The sequence below is a fragment of the Nerophis ophidion genome, linkage group LG22 (genome assembly GCF_033978795.1).
Source record: "Nerophis ophidion isolate RoL-2023_Sa linkage group LG22, RoL_Noph_v1.0, whole genome shotgun sequence".
Taxonomy (NCBI): Eukaryota; Metazoa; Chordata; class Actinopteri; order Syngnathiformes; family Syngnathidae; genus Nerophis; species Nerophis ophidion.
In genome coordinates, this window is record NC_084632.1 from 1,317,086 (window position 1) to 1,342,140 (window position 25,055).

A 25,055-nucleotide genomic window follows, 5' to 3' on the forward strand; every position below is an offset into this window, starting at 1 on the left:
CAAATCATTACGACTACGCAAATCCTAGTCATTGCTGTTGTGTCCTTGGGCAAGACACTTTCCCCACCTGCTCCCAGTGCCACCCACACTGCTTTAAATGGAACTTAGATATTGGCTTTCACTATGTAAAGCGCTTTGAGTCACTCGAGAAAAAGCGCTATATAAATATACTTCACTGCACTAATTCACTTGGAAGCCATTAATTTCTCTCATCTTCTTTTGTCCCAATCAGAGTGAAGAAACCCGCCAATGTCACCCCTGTCCACTTAGAGCCCCTCCCCAAGGAAGAGGGCGCGCCAGCCGATCAGCTGTAAAGCACACACACACACACACACACACACACACACACACACACACACACACACACACACACACACACACACACACACACACACACACACACACACACACACACACACACACACACACACCAAACACGCACACACAACACTTTTTTTAAAACCAGCCCAGGCCTTAACAAGTATTTCAACCACTAACAGTATAAAGCCTGGGACCTTTTTTAAGATCAAATATAATTCATTCAACCAATCCATGACTTGAGGAGTTGGTAAGTTTTGTTACGAAGTGACTTTTTACATTTTCACATCAACTGTTAGCCACCTAACAGCAGAACTGAAACTACTGAGTGTATGTTATAACTTATCTATTTATTTGCCTTTAGCAATCCAGACTGAACTAAACAGATGATACAATGTACATACATACACACATACATATATATTTGGAATAAAATAAAGTTGATATTTTTCAATTAAAGAGAACAAACGTCAGAAGTGTATTAGCCACTGATGTGTGTTCAACTCTTTTTAAATGAGAGCCAAAACAGTCATGCTTTGTTAAAACTTATTTTTCAGTGTAAGTCAGCAGACTTGAGCAGACCTGGGCAATTATTTTGACTCGGGGGCCACATTTAGAGAAAAAAATGTGTCTGGGGGGCCAGTATATCTATTTTTAAGGACATTAACACAAAACCTCACAAAAATGTCTGATTGAATGCTAAAAACATTATGAAATGTTACATTTTTCTATAAAGGATAAAACACGGAATATTGACAACATATGAATGTCACACCCCTTTTTGATTGACATATTTCACAATGAAGTGAAATGCAACACAAATGCCAGAAACAGTGAAATATGAACGTGAAGGGTACAAAATAAACCCCACCTACAATCTGATATTTCACTAAGCTTTAGAACTTTGTTGTGAAAATCTTCCCGCCCACACTGCTTGGTGCCTCCTCTGAGCTGCTGTGACTTACGTTACCATAGTAACTCATTAGATGACCATAGTAACTAATTAGATGACCATAGTAACTCATTAGATGACCATAGTAACTCATTAGATGACCATAGTAACTCATTAGATGACCATAGTAACTCATTAGATGACCATAGTAACTAATTAGATGACCATAGTAACTCATTAGATTACCATAGTAACTAATTAGATGACCATAGTAACTCATTAGATGACCATAGTAACTCATTACATTACCATTCATCTATTTTCTTCCGCTTATCTGAAGTAGGGTTGCAGGGGCAGCAGCCTAAGCAGAGAAGCCCAGGCTTCCCTCTCCCAGCCACTTTATCCAGATCCCGAGGCATTCCCAGGCCAGCTGGGAGACATAGTCTTCCCAACGTGTCCTGGGTCTGCCCCGTGGCCTCCTACTGGTCGGATGTGTCCTAAACACCTCCCTAGGGAGGCGTTCGGGGGGTAGTAACTAATGAGATGACCATAGTAACTAATTACATTACCAGAGTAACTAATTAGATGACCATAGTAACTAATTACATTACCAGAGTAACTATTTAGATGACCATAGTAACTAATTAGATGACCATAGTAACTAATTAGATGACTATAGTAACTAAATAGATTACCACAGTAACTAGATTACCTGAGTAACTAATTAAATGACCATAGTAACTAATTAGATGACTATAGTAACTAAATAGATTACCAGAGTAGCTAATTAGATGACCATAGTAACTAATTACATTACCAGCGTAACTAGATAAGTGAGCATAGTAACTAATTAAATTCCCAGAGTAACTAGATAGACGAGCATAGTAACTAACTAGATTACCAGAGTAACTAGATAGATGAGCATAGTAACTAATTACATTACCAGAGTAACCAGATAGGTGAGCATAGTAACTAATTACATTACCAGAGTAACTAGATAGATGAGCATAGTAACTAATTAAATTACCAGAGTAACTAGACGAGCATAGTAACTAACTAGATTACCAGAGTAACTAGATAGATGAGCATAGTAACTAATTACATTACCAGAGTAACTAGATAGACAAGCATAGTAACTAATTACATTACCAGAGTAACTAGTTAGATGACCATAGTAACTAATTACATTACCAGAGTAACTAGTTAGATGACCATAGTAACTAATTATATTACCAGAGTAACTAGTTAGATGACCATAGTAACTAATTACATTACCAGAGTAACTAGTTAGATGACCATAGTAACTAATTATATTACCAGAGTAACTAGATAGATGAGCATAGTAACTAATTATATTACCAGAGTAACTAGTTAGATGAGCATAGTAACTAATTACATTACCAGAGTAACTAGTTAGATGACCATAGTAACTAATTACATTACCTGAGTAACTAGTTAGATGACCATAGTAACTAATTATATTACCAGAGTAACTAGATAGATGAGCATAGTAACTAATTATATTACCAGAGTAACTAGTTAGATGACCATAGTAACTAATTACATTACCAGAGTAACTAGTTAGATGACCATAGTAACTAATTATATTACCAGAGTAACTAGATAGATGAGCATAGTAACTAATTATATTACCAGAGTAACTAGTTAGATGAGCATAGTAACTAATTACATTACCAGAGTAACTAGTTAGATGAGCATAGTAACTAATTACATTACCTGAGTAACTAGTTAGATGACCATAGTAACTAATTATATTACCAGAGTAACTAGATAGATGAGCATAGTAACTAATTATATTACCAGAGTAACTAGTTAGATGACCATAGTAACTAATTATATTACCAGAGTAACTAGATAGATGAGCATAGTAACTAATTATATTACCAGAGTAACTAGTTAGATGAGCATAGTAACTAATTACATTACCAGAGTAACTAGTTAGATGACCATAGTAACTAATTAAATTACCAGAGTAACTAGTTAGATGACCATAGTAACTAATTATATTACCAGAGTAACTAGATAGATGAGCATAGTATCTAATTATATTATAAATGATAAATAGGTTGTACTTGTACAGCGCTTTTCTACCTTCAAGGTACTCAAAGCGCTTTGACACTACTTCCACATTCACACACACATTCACACACTGATGGAGGGAGCTGCCATGCAAGGCACCCACTAGCACCCATCAGGAGCAAGGGTGAAGTGTCTTGCTCAGGACACAACGGATGTGACGAGGTTGGTACTAGGTGGGATTTGAACCAGGCCCCCTCGGGTTGCGCACGGCCACTCTCCCACTGCGCCACGCCGTCCCTTTTTACCAGAGTAACTAGATAGACGAGCATAGTAACTAGTATATGATCCAAAAGCGCAGATTCCAAGCATGTAAAGACTTCGTGTGGTTGAAGACTCCTGGTCATTATAAAAGATGAGTACACATCATAATGGCAGCTACACTTTACTTCTTAAAGATGTAAAACTATTTTCTGGGAATGTCCAGCGGGCCAGATTGAAAAGTTTAACGGGCCCCATGTGGCCCCCGGGCCTTCATTTGCCAGGTCTGCTCTTGAATATTGTGAGACAAACAGTAGACCTAAAAGGAATAATTCCGTCCATGACACACCCAATTATGAATGTTTTACTTGCATGTTTTTTTCCTGAAGGGTTGATGGAACTGAGGTGGTTTTATATCTCAGCATTCACATCATTTAAAACTTCATACAGAAGTGTTTTGTATCCACTCATCTCAATATGAATACTGAACTTTTATCTGGTTTTTATTTATTATATTATTACCTTTTCTTTTTTTCTTTTAGACTAAGAGTGGTCTGTGACTGACATGAACATTTAAGTGCATTCAAGATGGGGATGTAGCGATATCAAAAAGTCATATCACGGTATTGTTGAAGGTGCTCAAAAAGTGGGATACTCTGCTACACACTGGAATATTTTAACTAAGCTTTATTTTGAATAAATAAAACAACAATATTTATCTTCATTATTAGCGGCGCGAGGAAAGGCAATAGCTGGGTCTGCTAGTAGCCGGCGGTGAGCGACGCTAGCTACAAAACAGCCATTAGCGGCCTTAGCTGTTTAACAACAATTTGCAATGCAAGCTGCTAGCCAGTGATTAGCAGCGGCAGCTACGAGAACGCGATTAGCGGCCTCAACTACTTAGCGCAATTAACAGTGGCAGCAATGGATTAGCGATGCAAGCATTTAGCAGCACTAGCTGATAGATGGCGATTTGCGACTAACGCTACTAGCCCACAATTAACAAGACGGTGATTAGCAGCCCCAGCTACTAACCATTGATCAGTGGCGCAAGCTACAAACCCAGAATTAGCGGTGCCAGCTACTAGCTGGTGATTAGCGGCCCCCGCTTCTAACCAGCGATTAGTGGCCACTGAAGCTACTAGCCCGCAATTAGCGGTGTCAGCTACGAGCCGGTGATTAGTGGTCCCCGCTAGTAACCAGCGATTAGTGGCCACTGAAGCTACTAGCCCGCAATTAGCGGTGTCAGCTACGAGCCGGTGATTAGTGGTCCCCGCTAGTAACCAGCGATTAGTGGCCACTGAAGCCACTAACCACTAATTGCAGGTAACTAGCCCGCAATTAGCGGTCTCAGCTACGAGACAGTGATTAGCGGACACCCCGTTACTAACCAGCAATTAGCATCGCAAGCTACAAACCCAGAATTAGCAGTGCCAGCTATTCGTCACTTAAGTTACTAGCCCGCAACTAGCGGTGTCAGCTACGAGATGGTATTAGCAGCCCCAACTAGTAACCAGCGATTAGTGGCCACTGAAGCTACTAGCCTGCAATTAGTGTTGTCAGCTACTAGCTGGTGATTAGCGGCCCCCGCTTCTAACCAGCGATTAGTGGCCACTGAAGCTACTAGCCCGTAATTAGCAGTGTCAAGCTACGAGACGGTGATTAGCGGCCCCCGCTACTAACCAGCGATTGGTGGGGCAAATTAAAAACCCAGAATTAGCGGTGCCAGCCATATGCCACCCAAGCTATTAGCCCGCAATTAGCGGTGCCAGCTACGAGCTGGTGATTAGCGGCCCTAGCTAGTAACCAGCGATTAGTGGCCCCCGCTTCTAACCAGCGAATAATGGCCACTGAAGCTACTAGCCCGTAATTAGCAGTGTCAAGCTACGAGACGGTGATTAGGGACCCCCGCTACTAACCAGCGATTGGTGGCGCAAATTAAAAACCCAGAATTAGCGGTGCCAGCCAAGCTATTAGCCCGCAATTAGCGGTGCCAGCTACGAGCTGGTGATTAGCGGCCCTAGCTAGTAACCAGCGATTAGTGCCCACAGAAGCTACTAGCCCGCAATTAGCGGTGTCAGCTACTAGACGGTGATTAGCGGCCCCCACTACTAACCAGCGATTAGTGGTGCAAGCTACAAACCCAGTATTAGCGGTGCCAGCTATTTGCCACTCAAGCTACTAGGCCGCAGTTAGCAGTGTCAGCTACAAGATGGTGATTAGCGGCCCCAGCTGGTAAACCAGAATTAGCGTTGCTAGGTACTAGCCAGCGATTAGCGGACCCAGCTACTAAAAGGCAATTAGCGACAAGACTGTGATTAGAGGCCCTGGGTACTAACCCGCAATCAGCAGTGCCAGCTACTCGCCGGCGATTAGCGAGCAAGCTACCGTGCTTTCACCATAATTTGATTGTAAAATGGTAATACTTGCTGTTGAGAGTTTTACTGCAGTTTATCATGAATAGCAATACTTGTAAAGGTTACATCCCCAACACACCTGCACACAAGCATGACCATGACACTGATGATTTGTGGAAGTCTATTTGATATTTTGGGGGATTTTCATGCAAATAAATAGCTATTTTTTTGAGGTTTCAGTGTGATTTTTATGAATTGTGTTTAATCATTAAATACTACTGAAAAGGATTAAGGCTTTACTGGATCATACCGTCGTGCTTCGGCCTACTCCACCCACAACTCGGCGAATGGAGCGCTCCAAGTTTGGTGTGACTGGACTCCTCGCCAGTTGGTAACGACAAGCACCATGACCTTCAGACAAGGTAAAGTGGTTATGGAAATGCATGCAAACTTTTTCAGGTTGCTTGGTTTCTGAGGTTGACCAAGGACTACTGAGTCTTCCTGTTTGATGTGGTTTGTCCTTCATAACCTGCAATACAGCCAAGTACTTTTGAGTACTGCTTCTTTACAGACAGTCCAGACCACTTTATAATCCATCCATCCATCCATTTTCTACCGCTTATTCCCTATCGGGGTCGCGGGGGGCGCTGGCGCCTATCTCAGCTACAATCGGGCGGAAGGCAGGGTACACCCTGGACAAGTCGCCACCTCATCGCAGGGCCAACACAGATAGACAGACAACATTCACACTCACATTCACACACTAGGGCCAATTTAGTGTTGCCAATCAACCTATCCCCAGGTGCATGTCTTTGGAGGTGGGAGGAAGCCGGAGTACCCGGAGGGAACCCACGCATTCACGGGGAGAACATGCAAACTCCACACAGAAAGATCCCGAGCCTGGATTTGAACCCAGGACTGCAGGAACTTCGTATTGTGAGGCAGACGCACTAACCCCTCTGCCACCGTGAAGCCACTTTATAAATTGAGCAAAAAAATATTTGTTAGTTGAGGTGGTGTCTCAAAAGGGGAAAGGGTGCCGCCCGGGAACAGGCGGACGGACAGAAGTGGGTGTAAGGAACCGTGTAATCTAGTCTGTCGCCACCATCGTATCGCGGCCTGGGGGGTTAATAGACTACAGACTGTGGTGAAGTAGGCCGGCTTCGTCGCGTGAAGAAACCTACAATTTTTGGTTGTGTTTTTCGCCCCGTATGCTTAATGCCAATATACGATATACATCTCGGTATTTTTTCCGTCAAGTAAAAACATAAAACAGTCCTTGTTACCTGCGATACTATGTATGTCATTATTTTGACTTAGTAAATATTGACTTACTAAGACAAATGACTAAGTCAAATTAATGACTTATTGTAAATAAGTGTTTGTGATAAGCCTTTCAAAAATAGAGTTAAAAGTGGGTCCACATGCTGACATGCTCATCATGCTTAATTTATTACAGCATTTGGGAAGCCTGTAGTTGACTTTTATTATGTAAATGTTATATTTGTATCATGTGATAGCAGGGACCCTGCCATTCAAAACTAGGCTGCTAAATTACCAATGATTCATGTAACTATAGCTGAAAAAATAGCACAATAGCAATAGGAGACTATTCATCCCTGAACACCATGGAGTTCATGTAGGCATATGATGCAGTTACATCATTATATACACTATCACAGACAGAAACTCTTCATTTAACATAATGTCCTTTTTTGCAGCTTCAACACAGAAAAAGGTAAAGTGAAATAACTTAGTTGTTAACTAATTTCCCCATTTTTTATTTTTTTTTCAAAGACTAGTTTAGGCAATGGCTCTTTGTTATTAACAAAATGCTGCAGGAAACCTGGGGGTTAATTTAATTAGTGTAAATATTTTGAGTGCAACACAAGAGTCTCGGGTTTGGTTTTGGGTATTCCATGCAGCATGTGAAAGTCAGGGAGGTAAAGAACTATCATTCATTGCTGAGGTTTCAAGTCCAGACTACAATATTTAAGAATTGTACCAGGACAACTTTTCTAGGTGAAAATTAAGATGAGTATTTCCGTCAAGATATCTTTAAAAAAAGCCTTAAATTGAATAAACACCTACTTGGACTCATTAAACTTAACATGACAATAATAGACTGCATGTCAATGAGTTTTGGTGTCCCACAGGGATCGATGCTTCGACCTGTATTGTTCAGTCCTTACAGAGTACTTTACAAGATTGAAATACCTTTTCGGAAAATAGGGTTAAAAAAAAACAACTTTCTTAGCAACCATGTTGTCTCAGCAAGACTTACTAAAACAAATAACAGTTCTGTAAATACATGGATGTTGTCAAGTTGTACTACGTTATCAATTTGGTCAAGGACCCTTGAAGTTTATTCATGTCTGATTAGCATCTTTAATCATTATTTGAATACAATGTACTACAACAAACTACACACTACTACAAGTATATTACAAGAAGTACTACAACAAACTACACACTACTACAAGTATATTACAAGAAGTACTACAACAAACTACACACTACTACAAGTATATTACAAGAAGTACTACAACAAACTACACACTACAAGTATATTACAAGAAGTACTACAACAAACTACACACTACTACAAGTATATTACAAGAAGTACTACAACAAACTACACACTACTACAAGTATATCACAAGAAGTACTACAACAAACTACACACTACTACAAGTATATTACAACAAGTACTAGAACAAACTAAAATTACACTACTATAAGTACAACATCAGGAAACTACTTGCCAACACAAAATAATATTTCATAAATTTTTATTTTTTTAGCATTTTCTTTCTCACTGGAAGACTAACATAAAAAGTATCACAAACATCTTACTATGACATACTATTCCTCACACTGTATTACGTACATTGAATATATATTGAATAGTTTCTCAGCTGCCTCTCTTGTCCAGGTGACAGTACAAGTACATGGACACCACCATGGCCGTCATCTGGGGACACAACCAGGGAAACAAATACTTGATTCCTTTACAAATATTCAACATAAACAACTTCATAACCAAAGTGTTCATGTGTCATACGGCTCTGGGACAAAAGGTAAATAAAGCCACTCGTTCCAAACATTAAATATGGATAACATTGTGTGAGCAGGTTGTACAAACCCTGTTTCCATATGAGTTGTGTTAGATGTAAATATAAACAGAATACAATGATTTGCAAATCCTTTTCAAGCCATATTCAGTTGAATATGCTACAAAGACAACATATTTGATGTTCAAACTCATAAACTTGGTTGTTTTTTTTTTGCAAATAATCATTAATTTTAGAATTTGATGCCAGCAACACGTGACAAAGAAGTTGGGAAAGGTGGAAATAAATACTGATAAAGTTGAGGAATGCTCATCAAACACTTATTTGGAACATCCCACAGGTGTGCAGGCTAATTGGGAACAGGTGGGTGCCATGATTGGCTATAAAAGCAGCTTCCCAAAAAATGCTCAGTCTTTCACAAGAAAGGATGGGGCGAGGTACACCCCTTTGTCCACAACTGTGTGAGCAAATAGTCAAACAGTTTAAGAACAACGTTTCTCAAAGTGCAACTGCAAGAAATTTAGGGATTTCAACATCTACGCTCCATAATATCATCAAAAGGTTCAGAGAATCTGGAGAAATCACTCCACGTAAGCAGCATGGCCGGAAACCAACATTGAATGACCATGACCTTCCATCCCTCAGACGGCACTGTATCAAAAACCCACATCAATCTCTAAAGGATATCACCACATGGGCTCAGGAACACTTCATAAAACCACTGTCACTTAATACAGTTGGTCGCTACATCTGTAAGTGCAAGTTAAAGCTCTACTATGCAAAGCGGAATCCATTTATCAACAACATCCAGCTTCTCTGGGCCTGAGATCATCTAAGATGGACTGATGCAAAGTGCAAAAGTGTTCTGTGGTCTGACGAGTCCACATTTCAAATTGTTTTTGGAAATATTCCACATCCTGTCATCCGGACCAAAGGGGAAACGAACCATCCAGACTGTTATCGATGCAACGTGTAAAAGCCAGCATGTGTGATGGTATGGGGGTGCATTAGTGCCCAAGGCATGGGTAACTTACACATCTGTGAAGGCACCATTAATGCTGAAAGGTACATACAGCTTTTGGAATAACATATGTTGTCATGTAAGCGCTGTCTTTTTCATGGACGCCCCTGCTTATATCAGCAAGACAATGCCAAGCCACATTCAGCACGTGTTACAACAGCGTGGCTTCGTAAAAAAAGAGTGCGGGTACTTTCCTGGCCCGCCTGCAGTCCAGACCTGTCTCCCATGGAAAATGTGTGGCGCATTATGAAGCGTAAAATAGGACAGCGGAGACCCCGGACTGTTGAAGGACTGAAGCTCTACATAAAACAAGAATGGGAAAGAATTCCACTTTCAAAGCTTCAACAATTAGTTTCCTCAGTTCCCAAACGTTTATTGAGTGTTGTTAAAAGAAAAGGTGATGTAACACAGTGGTGAACATGCCCTTTCCCAACTACTTTGTCACGTGTTGCAGCCATGAAATTCTAAGTTAATTATTATTTGCAAAAGAAGTAAAGTTTATGAGTTTGAACATCAAATATATTGTCTTTGTAGCATATTCAACTGAATATGGCTTGAAAAGGATTTGCAAATCATTGTATTCTGTTTATATTTACATCTAACACAATTTCCCAACTCATGTGGAAACAGGGTTTGTAGACCACATCGTCACATGTACAAAAACTTGCTATGAAATGAGAAAATACATTATATGTCGTGTTGATGTCGGTCATTGTTTGTTCTTAATGAGCTAACAAGACTTGTACATTTGTTATATTATAATATTATTACATCTTGTCATGCACGTTTACCTCCAAGACACCAATTCCTGCTGCAATGCCTCCCACAATGTTTGCGTTCTCTTTGAGCAATTTGAGGATTTGTTGAAAACAACCCTGAAGAGAAAAGAAAGGATGGTGTAATGCAGCGTTTCTCAAAGTGTGGGAATAGAGACATGACAGGTGGGGAATAGAGACATGACAGGTGGGGAATAGAGACATGACAGGTGGGGAATAGAGACATGACAGGTGGGGAATAGAGACATGACAGGTGGGGCGTGAGGAACGGGAGGAAATTTCACTTTAAATATTTTAATTTTTTTTATATTCTTGGATAATTTTTTTTTACTATGCTTTTATTTTCTATACACACAGTGATTCTGTCTGTGAAATCCACTATACAAATAAATGTAGATTACTTATTTTTCCTGTAGGCTTTAAATTTCTAGGTAGGAGCGAAAGTTTGACAGACATAGCAACAGTAACTAATGGGGGCGGGGCTAAGCGGAACAAACTTTCGTGCAGATGGGTAGCAGGCTAATGTGTGGACCACAATTACACAAAATGGATGCATTTGTGACTCGCGCCTCAAAGGTCGTCGAGCCAGCGCCTGCAGAGAAACAAAAATCTGACGGGCCTAATCAACCAAAAAGAAAATATGATAAAGGGTATCTTGCAGCGGTGGTGGGGGCAGAGGAGAGACCTCGGTGTGTTCTGTGTCTAAAACCGCTAGCAGCAGACAGCATGAGACCCAACAAATTAAAGAAACACCTGGAGACCACACACCCCAATCACGTCAATAAGCCACTTGGTTTCTTTCAAAGAAAACTGGCAGAGTACCGTCAACAGGAGAAGTGCACGGTAAAAGCTGCATTAGTAAACAGTATCGCTCAAATGGCTTCATATAGACTTGCATACAGAATTGCACAATGCAAAAAAGCACACAATTGCTGAGCAGCTTATTCTCCCCGCAGCAATACACATGGTGTCAGTCATGCTTGACGAGACAAGCGCAGCAAAATTAAAAACTGTCCCGCTGTCAAACGACACAGTTGCGAGACGAATATGCGACATTGCAAGTGATCTTGAGGAACAACTCGTAGACAAATTAAAAGAAAGTCCTTTTGCTTTACAAGTGGACGAAGCTACTGACAGCAAAAAATACTGCCTGTTCATCGCATACGCCCGCTTTGTGAATGGCGAGTCACTGTGCGAGGATTTGCATATGCACATCTCCTCCTTTTTTTTTTGCAAAGACTGCAAAGTGGCACTTTTATTTGATTTATTATTGAACTTGATGCAAGTTATAACACTTTTGTTTGATTTATTATTGAACTTGATGCAGGTTATAACACTTTTGTTTTATTTATTATTGAACTTGATGTTATTTTATGTTATTGAGTTTGAATGTATACAACTTGATGTTCAATACATTTGAAAATGTAAAGCTTGGCATCAGTGTTCTGTTGGGGCGATGAGGGCAGGTGGGGCTTGAAAACTCCCCCTTGTCCAAAGTGGGGGATGACAAAAAAGGTTGAGAACCACTAGTGTAATGTGAGGAATGTCTGAAGCTGAGTGGAGAAGTGTGTGTCTTCTGCACAAAAGTCATGTTTGATGAGACGTGTGTGTGGCGTTGAAGGTTCTTTCTCCTGTTGGTGTCTTTTTCTTTGATTCCAAACATGTTGCTGCACGGCTGATTCAAGAAGGAAATCATCTGATTACCGTAACTGGTAAATATTGCTACTTTTTTTTACTACTGTTTCATTTTCTTACTTGACTAAAGATAAATATTTATTTTACTTTTTCTGATTTCTGCCAATGTCATGTGGAATATTACCTTTTTTTTCTTTGATTTACTCCACATTTTATTTTATGTACTTATTACATCATTTGTTTTACTGAAGTAGTGTTTTATTTATTACTTCATTTGACTGCTGATGTCTTCTTCTATTCTTCATTCTTAGGACACCTTTTTAAAATTATATTTATCATTATATTATATACATTCGTACATCATCTTTTTTATTAGAATAATAAAACCGTTCTCAGGCCATTTTTATTGATTTATTATTATTAGGATATCATTTCAAATCAGACATATTTTTAAATGTTTATTATATGAGAAAATTGTATACATTCTTAGAACATACTTTATTATTTATTATTACATCTTAAATACCTTCTTTGAACATCCTTTTTTAAAAGTGAATTTACAGTATTTTTTAAAGTGTATAACATACTGTCTTCTTAAAATATTACATACATTTTGAGAACTTATTTTTAATTGTATTTATACAATTACATTTTTAGGCTGTTATATATATTCACAGGACATTGTTTTTGATTCATATGAAAATCTTAATATATATATATATATATATACACACATATACATACATATATATATATATACATACATATACATACATATATATATACACACACACACATCTATATATACACATATATACGGTATATATACATACACAGTATATACATACATATATACATACACACACACACACATATACATATATACATATATATATATATATATATATATATATATATATATATATATATATATATATATATATATATATATATATATGTATGTATACACATTGATGCTGAGTGCCAAGCGGGGAGGTAATGGGTCCCATTTTTATACTCTTTGGTACGACTCAGTTGTTACTTTATACATTTTATTTTATTCTTAGGACATGTTTTTTATTGTATTTATTTTTCTAATATGATTTTATATTTTTAAATTACCAGGACATGGGGCGGTATAGCTCGGTTGGTAGAGTGGCCGTGCCAGCAACTTGAGGGTTGCAGGTTCAATCCCCGCTTCCGCCATCCTAGTCACTGCCGTTGTGTCCTTGGGCAAGACACTTTACCCTCCTGCTCCCAGTGCCACCCACACTGCTTTAAATGGAACTTAGATATTGGGTTTCACTATGTAAAAGCGTCTTGAGTCACTAGAGAAAAGCGCTATATAAATATAATTCACTTCAATCGTGTTTTTATGTATTTGATTCATTATAAGGTTACATTTTTGGGCATATTTTATTTTCACAATTTTTTTTTAATCATATTTTTAGGACATTACTTTGTATACATTCTTGGGACATTTTATTTATTTTATGATTGTATTATTAGCATATAATAAACATTATTAGGACATCTTTACCCCCAACTTTAGAGGAAACAATAGAGTTGACAAAAACACTTCCTGTGCTCCAACTTTCCCAAAGTGTGTCTGAGTGACCTCCATGATGTTCTCACCTCAACAGAACTTCCCTTGGCTTCATCCTGGCTGCAGAGGAGGATGTCAGCAAGGCAGCAGGTTGGTGGTAAATTGCCAACATTTGCCTTTTCAAAGTGGGAGCCCACAAAGTCTGTGTAGTTGAAGCCGCAGCACTCCAGCTGGACAAATATGATATTATTAAAACATTTCAACTTTGAATACACTTCCTGTCACCGGCGACCTAAAGAATGTTTGACCTTGCTCATGGTGTCGTTCCACATGTTGCTGAGCACAGCATCACTTCCATGATCCTTCTTTAGGGCAGCAGTCGCCCACGCTCCGAGGATCTCCTCCGCCTGGAATAAAACACACTTTGCAATCCAGAACTTCATCTTTTCCTGACATGAATGACATAGACTAATGAAATAATTTATTAAATCCTGAAGTAAGATCAATAATTCATTAAATAATTACATACACCTTTACATTAAATAAGTTAATGATACGTTTAATAACATGTATGCATTTAATTCCAATTATAATTAAAAAATGACACACACATATGTATATATATATATATATATATATATATATGTATATATACACACACACACACACATTTTTTGAGATATGATTTTTGAGTTTTCTTAAGTTGTATGCCATAATCAGCAATATTAAAATAATAAAAGGCTTGCAATATTTCAGTTGATGTGTAATAAATCCAGAATGTATGACATTTTCATGTTTTTAGTTGCATTACAGAAAACAAATATATATATATATATACATATACAAACCCTGTTTCCATATGAGTTGGGAAATTGTGTTAGATGTAAATATAAACAGAATACAATGATTTGCAAATCCTTTTCAAGCCATATTCAGTTGAATATGCTACAAAGACAACATATTTCATGTTCAAACTCATAAACTTTATTTTTTTTCAAATAACCATTAACTTTAGAATGTGATGCCAGCAACACGTGACAAAGAAGTTGGGAAAGGTGGCAATAAATACTGATAAAGTTGAGGAATGCTCATCAAACACTTATTTGGAACATCCCACAGGTGTGCAGGCTAATTGGGAACAGGTGGGTGCCATGATTGGCTATAAAAACAGCTTCCCAAAAAATGCTCAGTCTTTCACAAGAAAGGATGGGGTGAGGTACACCCCTTTGTAAGCAAATTGTCAAACAGTTTTAGAACAACATTTTTCAACGAGCTATTGCAAGGAATTTAGGGATTTTACCATCTACGGTCCGTAATACCATCAAAAGGTTCAGAGAATCTGGAGAAATCACTGCACGTAAGCGATGACATTATGTACCTTTGATCCCTCAGGCGGTACTGCATCAAAAACAGACATCAGTGTGTAAAAGATATCACCACATGGGCTCAGGAACACTTCATAAAACCACTGTCAGTAACTACAGTAGGTCGCTACATCTGTAAGTGCAAGTTAAAACTCTACTATGCAAAGCCAAACCCATTTATCAACAATATCCTGAAACGCCGCCGGCTTCTCTGGGCCCGAGATCATCTAAGATGGACTGATGCAAAGTGGAAAAGTGTTCTGTGGTCTGACGACTCCACATTTCAAATTGTTTTTGGAAACAGAGGACATGGTGTCCTCCGGAACAAAGAGGAAAATAACCATCCGGACTGTTATAGTCGCAAAGTGTAAAAGCCAGCATGTGTGATGGTATGGGGGTGTATTAGTGCCCAAGGCATGGGTAACTTACACATCTGTGAAGGCACCATTAATGCTGAAAGGTACATACAGGTTTTGGAGCAACATATGTTGTCATCCATGCAATGTTATCATGGACGCCCCTGCTTATTTCAGCAAGACAATGCCAAGCCAAGTCTTACAACAGCGTGGCTTTGTAGTTAAAGAGTGTGGGTACTTTCCTGGCCCGCCTGCAGTCCAGACCTGTCTCCCATGGAAAATGTGTGGTGCATTATGAAGCGTGAAATACGACAGCGGAGACCCCAGACTGTTGAAGGACTGAAGCTCTACATAAAACAAGAATGGGAAAGAATTCCACTTTCAAAGCTTCAACAATTAGTTTCCTCAGTTCCCAAACGTTTATTGAGTGTTGTTAAAAGAAAAGGTGATGTAACACAGTGGTAAACATGCCCTTTCCCAACTACTTTGGCACGTGTTGCAGCCATTTAATTCTAAGTTAATTATTATTTGCAAAAAAAAAAATAAAGTTTATGAGTTTGAACATCAAATATGTTGTCTTTGTAGCATATTCAACTGAATATGGCTTGAAAAGGATTTGCAAATCATTGTATTCTGTTTATATTTACATCTAACACAATTCCCCAACTTATATGGCAACAGGGTTTGTAGATGTGTGCTGCAGGGTTCAGAGAGGAGGAACTTACAAATGAAGAATAGGTCAGAGCGACAACAGCAGCTGCGAGCTGAGCGATGAAAAGCACCAGAATGATGGAGAAGAACTGCAGGAAGAAGTACAAGTTGATGGAATGTCCCAACCTCAACATAATCCCTGCAAAATGCCTGAATATTTCACTCCAACAGCCATATTGGTTCATTGAAAAAAGAAAACAACAAATTGAAAACTCCTTTCCGGTGGATAAAAAAAGAGATCATCATCTGTACAAAGCTTGTGAACAAAATAAAGCTGAGCAAAGTTATGAAACTTTTAGTAGGAGACGTACTGACAAATATATTAGGTGTAAATCATATATATATATATATATATTTATATACACATTGTAATACGTATACTATTTAAATGTTATAAGAAATGTACACATACATATACATTGATGTACATATATACACATGCATACATACATACATATATATATATTTATATATATATATGTATATAGACACATATGTATACTATACTGTATATATGCATATTATATGTACTGCATATTGTATATATATATGTTTATGTATCCCATTTATTTTTTATATATTGTACCGGTTTGGAAAATTAAAAATATCCAAATGGCCCCCACATGCTTAAAATGTTCAGTGTGTGGCCCACAGTGGAAAGAAATTGGACACACCTGACGTAGAGGAACCATACTTTCACTGTTCAAAAGTGACCAATGATAGTTTCAAACTAAGTAAAGTTTGTGGCGTCAACTTAATAATTTTATGAAATTATGAATAAAATAAGCTTTTTGTTTTTGTGATTTGAATATTATTTTTTATCATTTTTGGAGCTTTTGCTGACGTTTGTGCCACACAGCTGAGTAGCTCGTGTATATTCATGATGACTGTACATTATTATGCAAGATTATTATTATTAGTACCTTGTGTATATTCATGATGACTGTACATTATTATTATTAGTACCTTGTGTATATTCATGATGACTGTACATTATTATTATTAGTACCTTGTGTATATTCATGATGACTGTACATTATTATGCAAGATTATTACTCACTGCACCAGTAAAATGTCAAATTGGAGTTATGGCTTCCATATTTCCTATGGTAGATTTCCCAGGGAGCAGCAGTGTGTGAGCAGAGTCTGAGAGGGAGTTGATGGCGTTACCGTGAGCAGCAGACATTTGCTCTCCTTGCCAGCGCCGCAGCAGCCCAGCAGTCCCAGCACCGAGAGAAAAGCTCCCAGGGCGATACAGAAAAAGCCAAGGTTGACTTGCTGCAGGCCGCGGCTGGAGAAAGGCTCCAGCAGCTGCAGGTAGGTCCCCCCATCCACACTGACCCAGACTCCCATGGCCAGCAAGGTCAGACCCCCCAGCTGGGACAACAACAGTCATTCACAATAATTAAAATGTATATTGTCTACTTATGACATTTAATAATGAGGCTATTTTACATCAATAAACCCCCCAAAATATTAATACTTCACAGGGCCATGAGCAGAATATTATTTTGAGGCCCCCCATGGAAAAATTACTTTCCTCATCACACGTTTTTATTCATGTGACATTTAAAAAAAAAGTTTACTTAAACTTTAATTTAATTTGATGCGTATTTTGTACTAAAACAAATTTTATGGGAAAATAATATTGTATACATTTTAATACTTACACTGCAGGGATGTCCAACTGGTTTCTATTGAGGGCCACATTGGAGTAATGACTCCTTACAGTCAATAATATAATATATATAATAATATAATATATATATATATATAATGTCCGTGCTGAAAACTTGATCCAACAAACATTGTTAGTGTTTAGGTTGCACAAATATACCAATAAGAAGTTATTTGATTGCATTGAATGCATAGGAAAGGATCTTTTTAATACTTAGCACTGTTTGGCATTTCTTCAAACATAAGACATGTAAAGACTTGATGAAAGGCATAAATACTCACAATAATCAGCAAGTTGAAGAAGACCATCATCATTTTGACAAATGTGAAGCAGCCCATTTTTTATCTGTCCTGGGAACAGATATTAATCATTTGAATAATGACAATACTATTACAACGAATCAGACACACAGAAATAATAACAATAATGAAAAAATACTGGACAACATACCGTTATGATTATTAAAGTGGTTTGTGGGAGTCACTCAGGTGTGAGACTGGCACACATTTGATCTCCAGCAGGTTCTGTTGACAAAGTGTCTACATCACACTTCTTTCTGGGAGCATCCCAGCAGTTCTGCAACAACCTCGGGCGCAGATGCAGGATTATGTGACTTCATCTGCTGAGGCCGCTGTGGAAGATAATAGAAAGGGGGCGGGGCCAAAGTCAATACAGGTGACAGTAGGTGTTCTCAGGTGTGTCTTGTGTGGCTGCTTTCAGGCCTGCAGACACACACACAGACATGTAGACTGTACAGAAAGTAACTACATTTCATATTAAATACCAGGATTCTATTGTACACTCTATATTTTATGTAAGATCTATTACAGACCTGGGCAATTATTTTAATTCGGGGGACAAATTTGGAGAAAAAAATGTGTATCTATTTTTAGGAACAGTAATACAAAACCTGACAAAGTCTGATTGAATGCTAAAATCGTTATGACAGACCTTAAAAAGCGGAATGGAATTTTACATTTGTTTTACTGAATGAGACAGCCAGAATGTACATGAAAATAAAGAATGTGGGATTTACACGATTAACTATGAAGGATAAAACACTGAATATTGACAACATGTGAACCTCACACCTCTCTCCATCCACATATTTTATGAATAAGCGAAAAACCACAAAAATGCAACAAACACAGCTAAATATGAATGTGAAGGATACAAAATAAACCCAGCTACAATCTGACATATTTGATATATCACTAAGCTTTAGAACTTTGTGGTAAAAATCTCCTTCTGCGTCTGTCACTAACACTCAAATATCATGCTGGCTGCGCTGGAAACACTCGGTGGAAACACAACCCGCCCACACTGCTTGGTGCCTCCTCTGACCTGCTGGGACTTACATCACCATAGTAACTCATTACATCACCATAGTAACTCATTACATCACCATAGTAACTCATTACATCACCATAGTAACTCATTACATCACCATAGTAACTCATTACATGACCATAGTAACTCATTACATGACTATAGTAACTAATTAGGTTGCCATAGTAACTAATTAGATGGCCATAGTAACTAATTAGATTGCCATAGTAACTCATTAGATGACCGTAGTAACTAATTAGATTGCCATGGTAACTAATTAGATGAGCATATTAACTTATTAGATGACCATAGTAACTAATTAGATTGCCAAAGTTACTTATTAGATTGCCATAGTAACTAATTAGATTGCCATAGTAACTAATTAGATGACCATAGTAACTAATTAGATGACCCTAGTAACTAATTAGATGACCATAGTAACTAATTAAATGACCATAGTAACTAATTAAATGACCATAGTAACTAATTAGATGACCATAGTAACTAATTACATGACTATAGTAACTAATTAGATGACCATAGTAACTCATTAGATGACCACAGTAACTAATTAAATGACCATAGTAACTAATTAGATGACCATAGTAACTAATTAGATGACTATAGTAAGTAATTAGATGACTATAGTAAGTAATTAGATGACCATAGTAACTAATTAAATGACTATAGTAACTAATTAGATGACTATAGTAAGTAATTAGATGACCATAGTAACTAATTAGATTGCCATAGTAACTAATTAAATGACTATAGTAACTAATTAGATGACTATAGTAACTAATTAAATGACCATAGTAACTAATTAGATGACCATAGTAACTAATTAGATGACCATAGTAACTAATTAGATGACCATAGTAACTAATTAGATGACCATAGTAACTAATTAGATGACTATAGTAACTAATTAAATGACCATAGTAACTAATTAGATGACTATAGTAACTAATTAAATGACTATAGTAAGTAATTAGATGACTATAGTAACTAATTAGATGACTATAGTAAGTAATTAAATGACTATAGTAACTAATTAGATGACTATAGTAAGTAATTAAATGACTATAGTAAGTAGTATATCATGCAAAAGCGCAGGTTCCAAACATTGAAATATTTAGTTTAGTTCAAGACTTCTGGTCATTTAACATTTAAATCATTAAATCACTGCACAAAATGCCAGTTATAATTTTGATCTTAAAGAAGTAAAAAAATGATTTGGGAACGTCCGGCGGTCCAGATTGAAAAGTTTAACAGACCACATGCGGCCGCCGGGCTCTAATTGTCCCAGGTCTGCTCTACTATGAACTTTATATACCACAGATCATTTTATCTGGCCTGCGAGAGCCTGAAAAATAAAGTGTTTTTGCAAAGACTCTTATTTTGAAAGCTTTCCTTTTGAAGGTGATGCTTCCGTGACACATAGTCACATATTTTGTTCCTCTTCCAGGTTGACTCGGTGCACAATTTATTGGCGACGTGAGTCTTCAAAGCTTATAAGAAGCATTAATGGCTTCTCCTAATTTCTTTCTGGGGCTTAGGTTGCTGAGGTAGTTAAAAAGCTCCTCGGCGGCAAGGCCCCGGGGGTAGATGAGATCCGCCCGGACTTCCTTAAGGCTCTGGATGCTGTGGGGCTGTCTTGGTTGACAAGACTCTGCAGCATCGTGTGGACATCGGGGGCGGTACCTCTGGATTGGCTCACTGGGGTGGTGGTCTCTCTCTTTAAGAAGGGGGACCGGAGGGTGTGTTCCAACTATCGTGGGATCACACTCCTCAGCCTTCCCGGTAAGGTTTATTCAGGTGTACTGGAGAGGAGGCTACGTCGGATAGTCGAACCTCGGATTCAGGAGGAACAGTGTGGTTTTGGTCCTGGTCGTGGAACTGTGGACCAGCTCTATACTCTGGGCAGGGTTCTTGAGGGTGCATGGGAGTTTGCCCAACCAGTCTACATGTGCTTTGTGGACTTGGAGAAGGCATTGGACCGTGTCCCTCGGGAAGTCCTATGGGGAGTGCTCAGAGAGTATGGGGTACCGGACTGTCTTATTGTGGCGATCCACTCCCTGTATGATCAGTGTCAGAGCTTGGTCCACATTGCCGGCAGTAAGTCGGACACGTTTCCAGTGAGGGTTGGACTCCACCAAGGCTGTCCTTTGTCACCCATTCTGTTCAGAACTTTTATGGACAGAATTTCTAGGCGCAGTCAAGGCGTTGAGGGGTTCCGGTTTGGTGGCTGCAGGATTAGGTCTCTGCTTTTTGCAGATGATGTGGTCCTGATGGCTTCATCTGGCCGGGATCTTCAGCTCTCACTGGATCGGTTCGCAGCCGAGTGTGAAGCGACCGGAATGAGAATCAGCACCTCCAAGTCCGAGTCCATGGTTCTCGCCCGGAAAAGGGTGGAGTGCCATCTCCGGGTTGGGTAGGAGACCCTGCCCCAAGTGGAGGAGTTCAAGTACCTAGGAGTCTTGTTCACGAGTGAGGGAAGAGTGGATCGTGAGATCGACAGGCGGATCGGTGCGGCGTCTTCAGTAATGCAGACGTTGTACCGATCCGTTGTGGTGAAGAAGGAGCTGAGCCGGAAAGCAAAGCTCTCAATTTACTGGTCGATCTACGTTCCCATCCTCACCTATGGTCATGAGCTTTGGGATAGGACCAAAAGGATAAGATCACGGGTACAAGCGGCCCAAATGAATTTGGGTCTCTCCCTTAGAGATAGGGTGAGAAGTTCTGCCATCCGGGAGGAACTCAAAGTAAAGCCGCTGCTCCTCCACATGGAGAGGAGCCAGATGAGGTGGTTCGGGCATCTGGTCAGGATGCCACCCGAACGCCTCCCTAGGGAGGTGTTTAGGGCACGTCCAACCGGTAGGAGGCCACGGGGAAGACCCAGGACACGTTGGGAAGACTATGTCTCCCGGCTGGCCTGGGAACGCCTCGGGATCCCCCGGGAAGAGCTGGACGAAGTGGCTGGGGAGAGGGAAGTCTGGGTTTCCCTGCTTAGGCTGTTGCCCCCGCGACCCGACCTCGGATAAGCGGAAGATGATGGATGGATGGATGGAACACTCGTACGATTTTTGGATCACCAATAATTTTAGTGGGATTTGTTTTGTAAACTACGAAAAATAATAAAGATTTAAATCAACGGTGTTATTTAAGACACATCAAATATTCCACTTATATAAAATAGAATATTGTGTGTTTCTGCCATTAAAAAAGGACATAAATATATGATTTTTCAGACTTTATCTCAACAGACTTATTTTTTGGGACATTTTGTATAACTAAGAGTCTTCCGGGTGCCTGCGACTAAACTTGAGGGAAAACTCTCAACGTTTTAAAAAACAAAACATCTATATATTGTATTGATTTCAAAAATGAAAAATATCCAAAATGCTCCTGCATGTTTACATTTTTCAGCTTTCGACCCGAGGAGGAAAATGTTTGGACACCCCTGCTAGAGTCATCTCCCGCAGTGGCACAAAGTGGCCACTAGAGGGAAGCAGAACAACGCAATGAAGGTTTGCTCCGGTTAGCGTTTGAAATAATATCTGAAAAAAGCAACAGTCCTATAAAATATAGATTGTATCATTAAATATTTGTGTTGTGCAAACCAATTAATCCTAAACTAAAATAAACCCTGAATTTTTTGCACTGAGCTCATTTAACGGCTGAATTCCAGTCCAAATGACAATGTTAAATATTGTAAATATGTTCAAAATTATTGTGTTCTGTCACCATTTTTTTGTGTAAGATGTTTCTTACTTGTTGACAATCAGGTCTTAACTTAACTTGTGTAGATCAATGCTGAACACTTGAAATAACTTAACTTAACTTAACTTGTGTAGATCAATGCTGAACACTTGAAATAACTTAACTTGTGTAGATCAATGCTGAACACTTGAAATAACTTAACTTAACTTGTGTAGATCAATGCTGAACACTTGAAATAACTTAACTTAACTTGTGTAGATCAATGCTGAACACTTGAAATAAGTTAACTTAACTTGTGTAGATCAATGCTGAACACCTGAAATAACTTAACTTAACTTGTGTAGATCAATGCTGAACACCTGAAATAACTTAACTTAACTTGTGTAGATCAATGCTGAACACCTGAAATAACTTAACTTAACTTGTGTAGATCAATGCTGAACACCTGAAATAACTTAACTTAACTTGTGTAGATCAATGCTGAACACCTGAAATAACTTAACTTAACTTGTGTAGATCAATGCTGAACACTTGAAATAAGTTAACTTAACTTGTGTAGATCAATGCTGAACACCTGAAATAACTTAACTTAACTTGTGTAGATCAATGCTGAACACCTGAAATAACTTAACTTAACTTGTGTAGATCAATGCTGAACACCTGAAATAACTTAACTTAACTTAACTTGTGTAGATCAATGCTGAACACTTGAAATAAGTTAACTTAACTTGTGTAGATCAATGCTGAACACTTGAAATAACTTAACTTAACTTGTGTAGATCAATGCTGAACACTTGAAATAACTTAACTTGTGTAGATCAATGCTGAACACTTGAAATAACTTAACTTAACTTGTGTAAATCGATGCTGAACACCTGAAATAACTTAACTTAACTTGTGTAGATCAATACTGTACACCTGAAATAACTTAACTTAACTTGTGTAGATCAATGCTGAACACCTGAAATAACTTAACTTAACTTGTGTAGATCAATGCTGAACATCTGAAATAACTTAACTTGTGTAGATCAATGCTGAACACTTGAAATAATTTAACTTGTGTAGATCAATGCTGAACACTTGAAATAACTTAACTTAACTTGTGTAGATCAATGCTGAACACTTGAAATAACTTAACTTGTGTAGATCAATGCTGAACACTTGAAATAACTTAACTTAACTTGTGTAGATCAATGCTGAACACCTGAAATAACTTAACTTAACTTGTGTAGATCAATGCTGAACATCTGAAATAACTTAACTTGTGTAGATCAATGCTGAACACTTGAAATAATTTAACTTGTGTAGATCAATGCTGAACACTTGAAATAACTTAACTTAACTTGTGTAGATCAATGCTGAACACTTGAAATAACTTAACTTGTGTAGATCAATGCTGAACACTTGAAATGACTTAACTTAACTTAACTTGTGTAGATCAATGCTGAACACTTGAAATAACTTAACTTAACTTGTGTAGATCAATGCTGAACACCTGAAATAACTTAACTTAACTTGTGTAGATCAATGCTGAACACCTGAAATAACTTAACTTAACTTGTGTAGATCAATGCTGAACACCTGAAATAACTTAACTTAACTTGTGTAGATCAATGCTGAACACTTAACTTAACTTGTGTAGATCAATGCTGAACACTTGAAATAACTTAACTTAACTTGTGTAGATCAATGCTGAACACCTGAAATAACTTAACTTAACTTGTGTAGATCAATGCTGAACACTTAACTTAACTTGTGTAGATCAATGCTGAACACTTGAAATAACTTAACTTAAGTAGATCAATGCTGAACACTTAACTTAACTTAACTTGTGTAGATCAATGCTGAACACTTGAAATAACTTAACTTAACTTGTGTAGATCAATGCTGAACACTTGAAATAACTTAACTTAACTTGTGTAGATCAATGCTGAACACTTGAAATAACTTAACTTAACTTGTGTAGATCAATGCTGA

The 25,055-nt window shown here is 38.2% G+C and overlaps 2 protein-coding genes across 10 annotated transcripts in view; one reads left to right on the top strand and one right to left on the bottom strand.

Annotated features, from left to right (window-relative positions):
- pomgnt1 (protein O-linked mannose N-acetylglucosaminyltransferase 1 (beta 1,2-)) overlaps nucleotides 1–6,097 on the top strand; it is a 46,610-nt gene extending 40,513 nt beyond the window's left edge. For both annotated transcript variants that reach the window (XM_061882949.1, XM_061882951.1), the window contains one exon: nucleotides 233–6,097. In XM_061882949.1, the coding sequence (XP_061738933.1) occupies nucleotides 233–314 (82 nt within the window). In that variant the 3' untranslated portion in view covers nucleotides 315–6,097. The remainder of the gene's footprint in view (nucleotides 1–232) is intronic.
- A 2,543-nt stretch (nucleotides 6,098–8,640) lies between these two features.
- LOC133540397 (tetraspanin-1) overlaps nucleotides 8,641–25,055 on the bottom strand; it is a 192,996-nt gene continuing 176,581 nt past the window's right edge. For 5 of the 8 annotated variants that reach the window (XM_061882960.1, XM_061882955.1, XM_061882958.1 and 2 more), the window contains 8 exons: nucleotides 18,477–18,657; nucleotides 18,308–18,376; nucleotides 17,519–17,725; nucleotides 16,363–16,437; nucleotides 14,226–14,324; nucleotides 14,007–14,147; nucleotides 10,752–10,835; nucleotides 8,641–8,839 (listed from right to left, as the gene is read on the bottom strand). In XM_061882960.1, coding sequence (XP_061738944.1) covers nucleotides 8,780–8,839; nucleotides 10,752–10,835; nucleotides 14,007–14,147; nucleotides 14,226–14,324; nucleotides 16,363–16,437; nucleotides 17,519–17,725; nucleotides 18,308–18,364 — 723 coding nt within the window. In that variant the 5' untranslated portion in view covers nucleotides 18,365–18,376; nucleotides 18,477–18,657 and the 3' untranslated portion in view covers nucleotides 8,641–8,779. Of the gene's footprint in view, nucleotides 8,840–10,751; nucleotides 10,836–14,006; nucleotides 14,148–14,225; nucleotides 14,325–16,362; nucleotides 16,438–17,518; nucleotides 17,726–18,307; nucleotides 18,377–18,476; nucleotides 18,658–19,291; nucleotides 19,380–25,055 lie in introns of all 8 variants that reach the window. The other 3 variants (XM_061882956.1, XM_061882961.1, XM_061882962.1) reach the window with 2 other exon arrangements.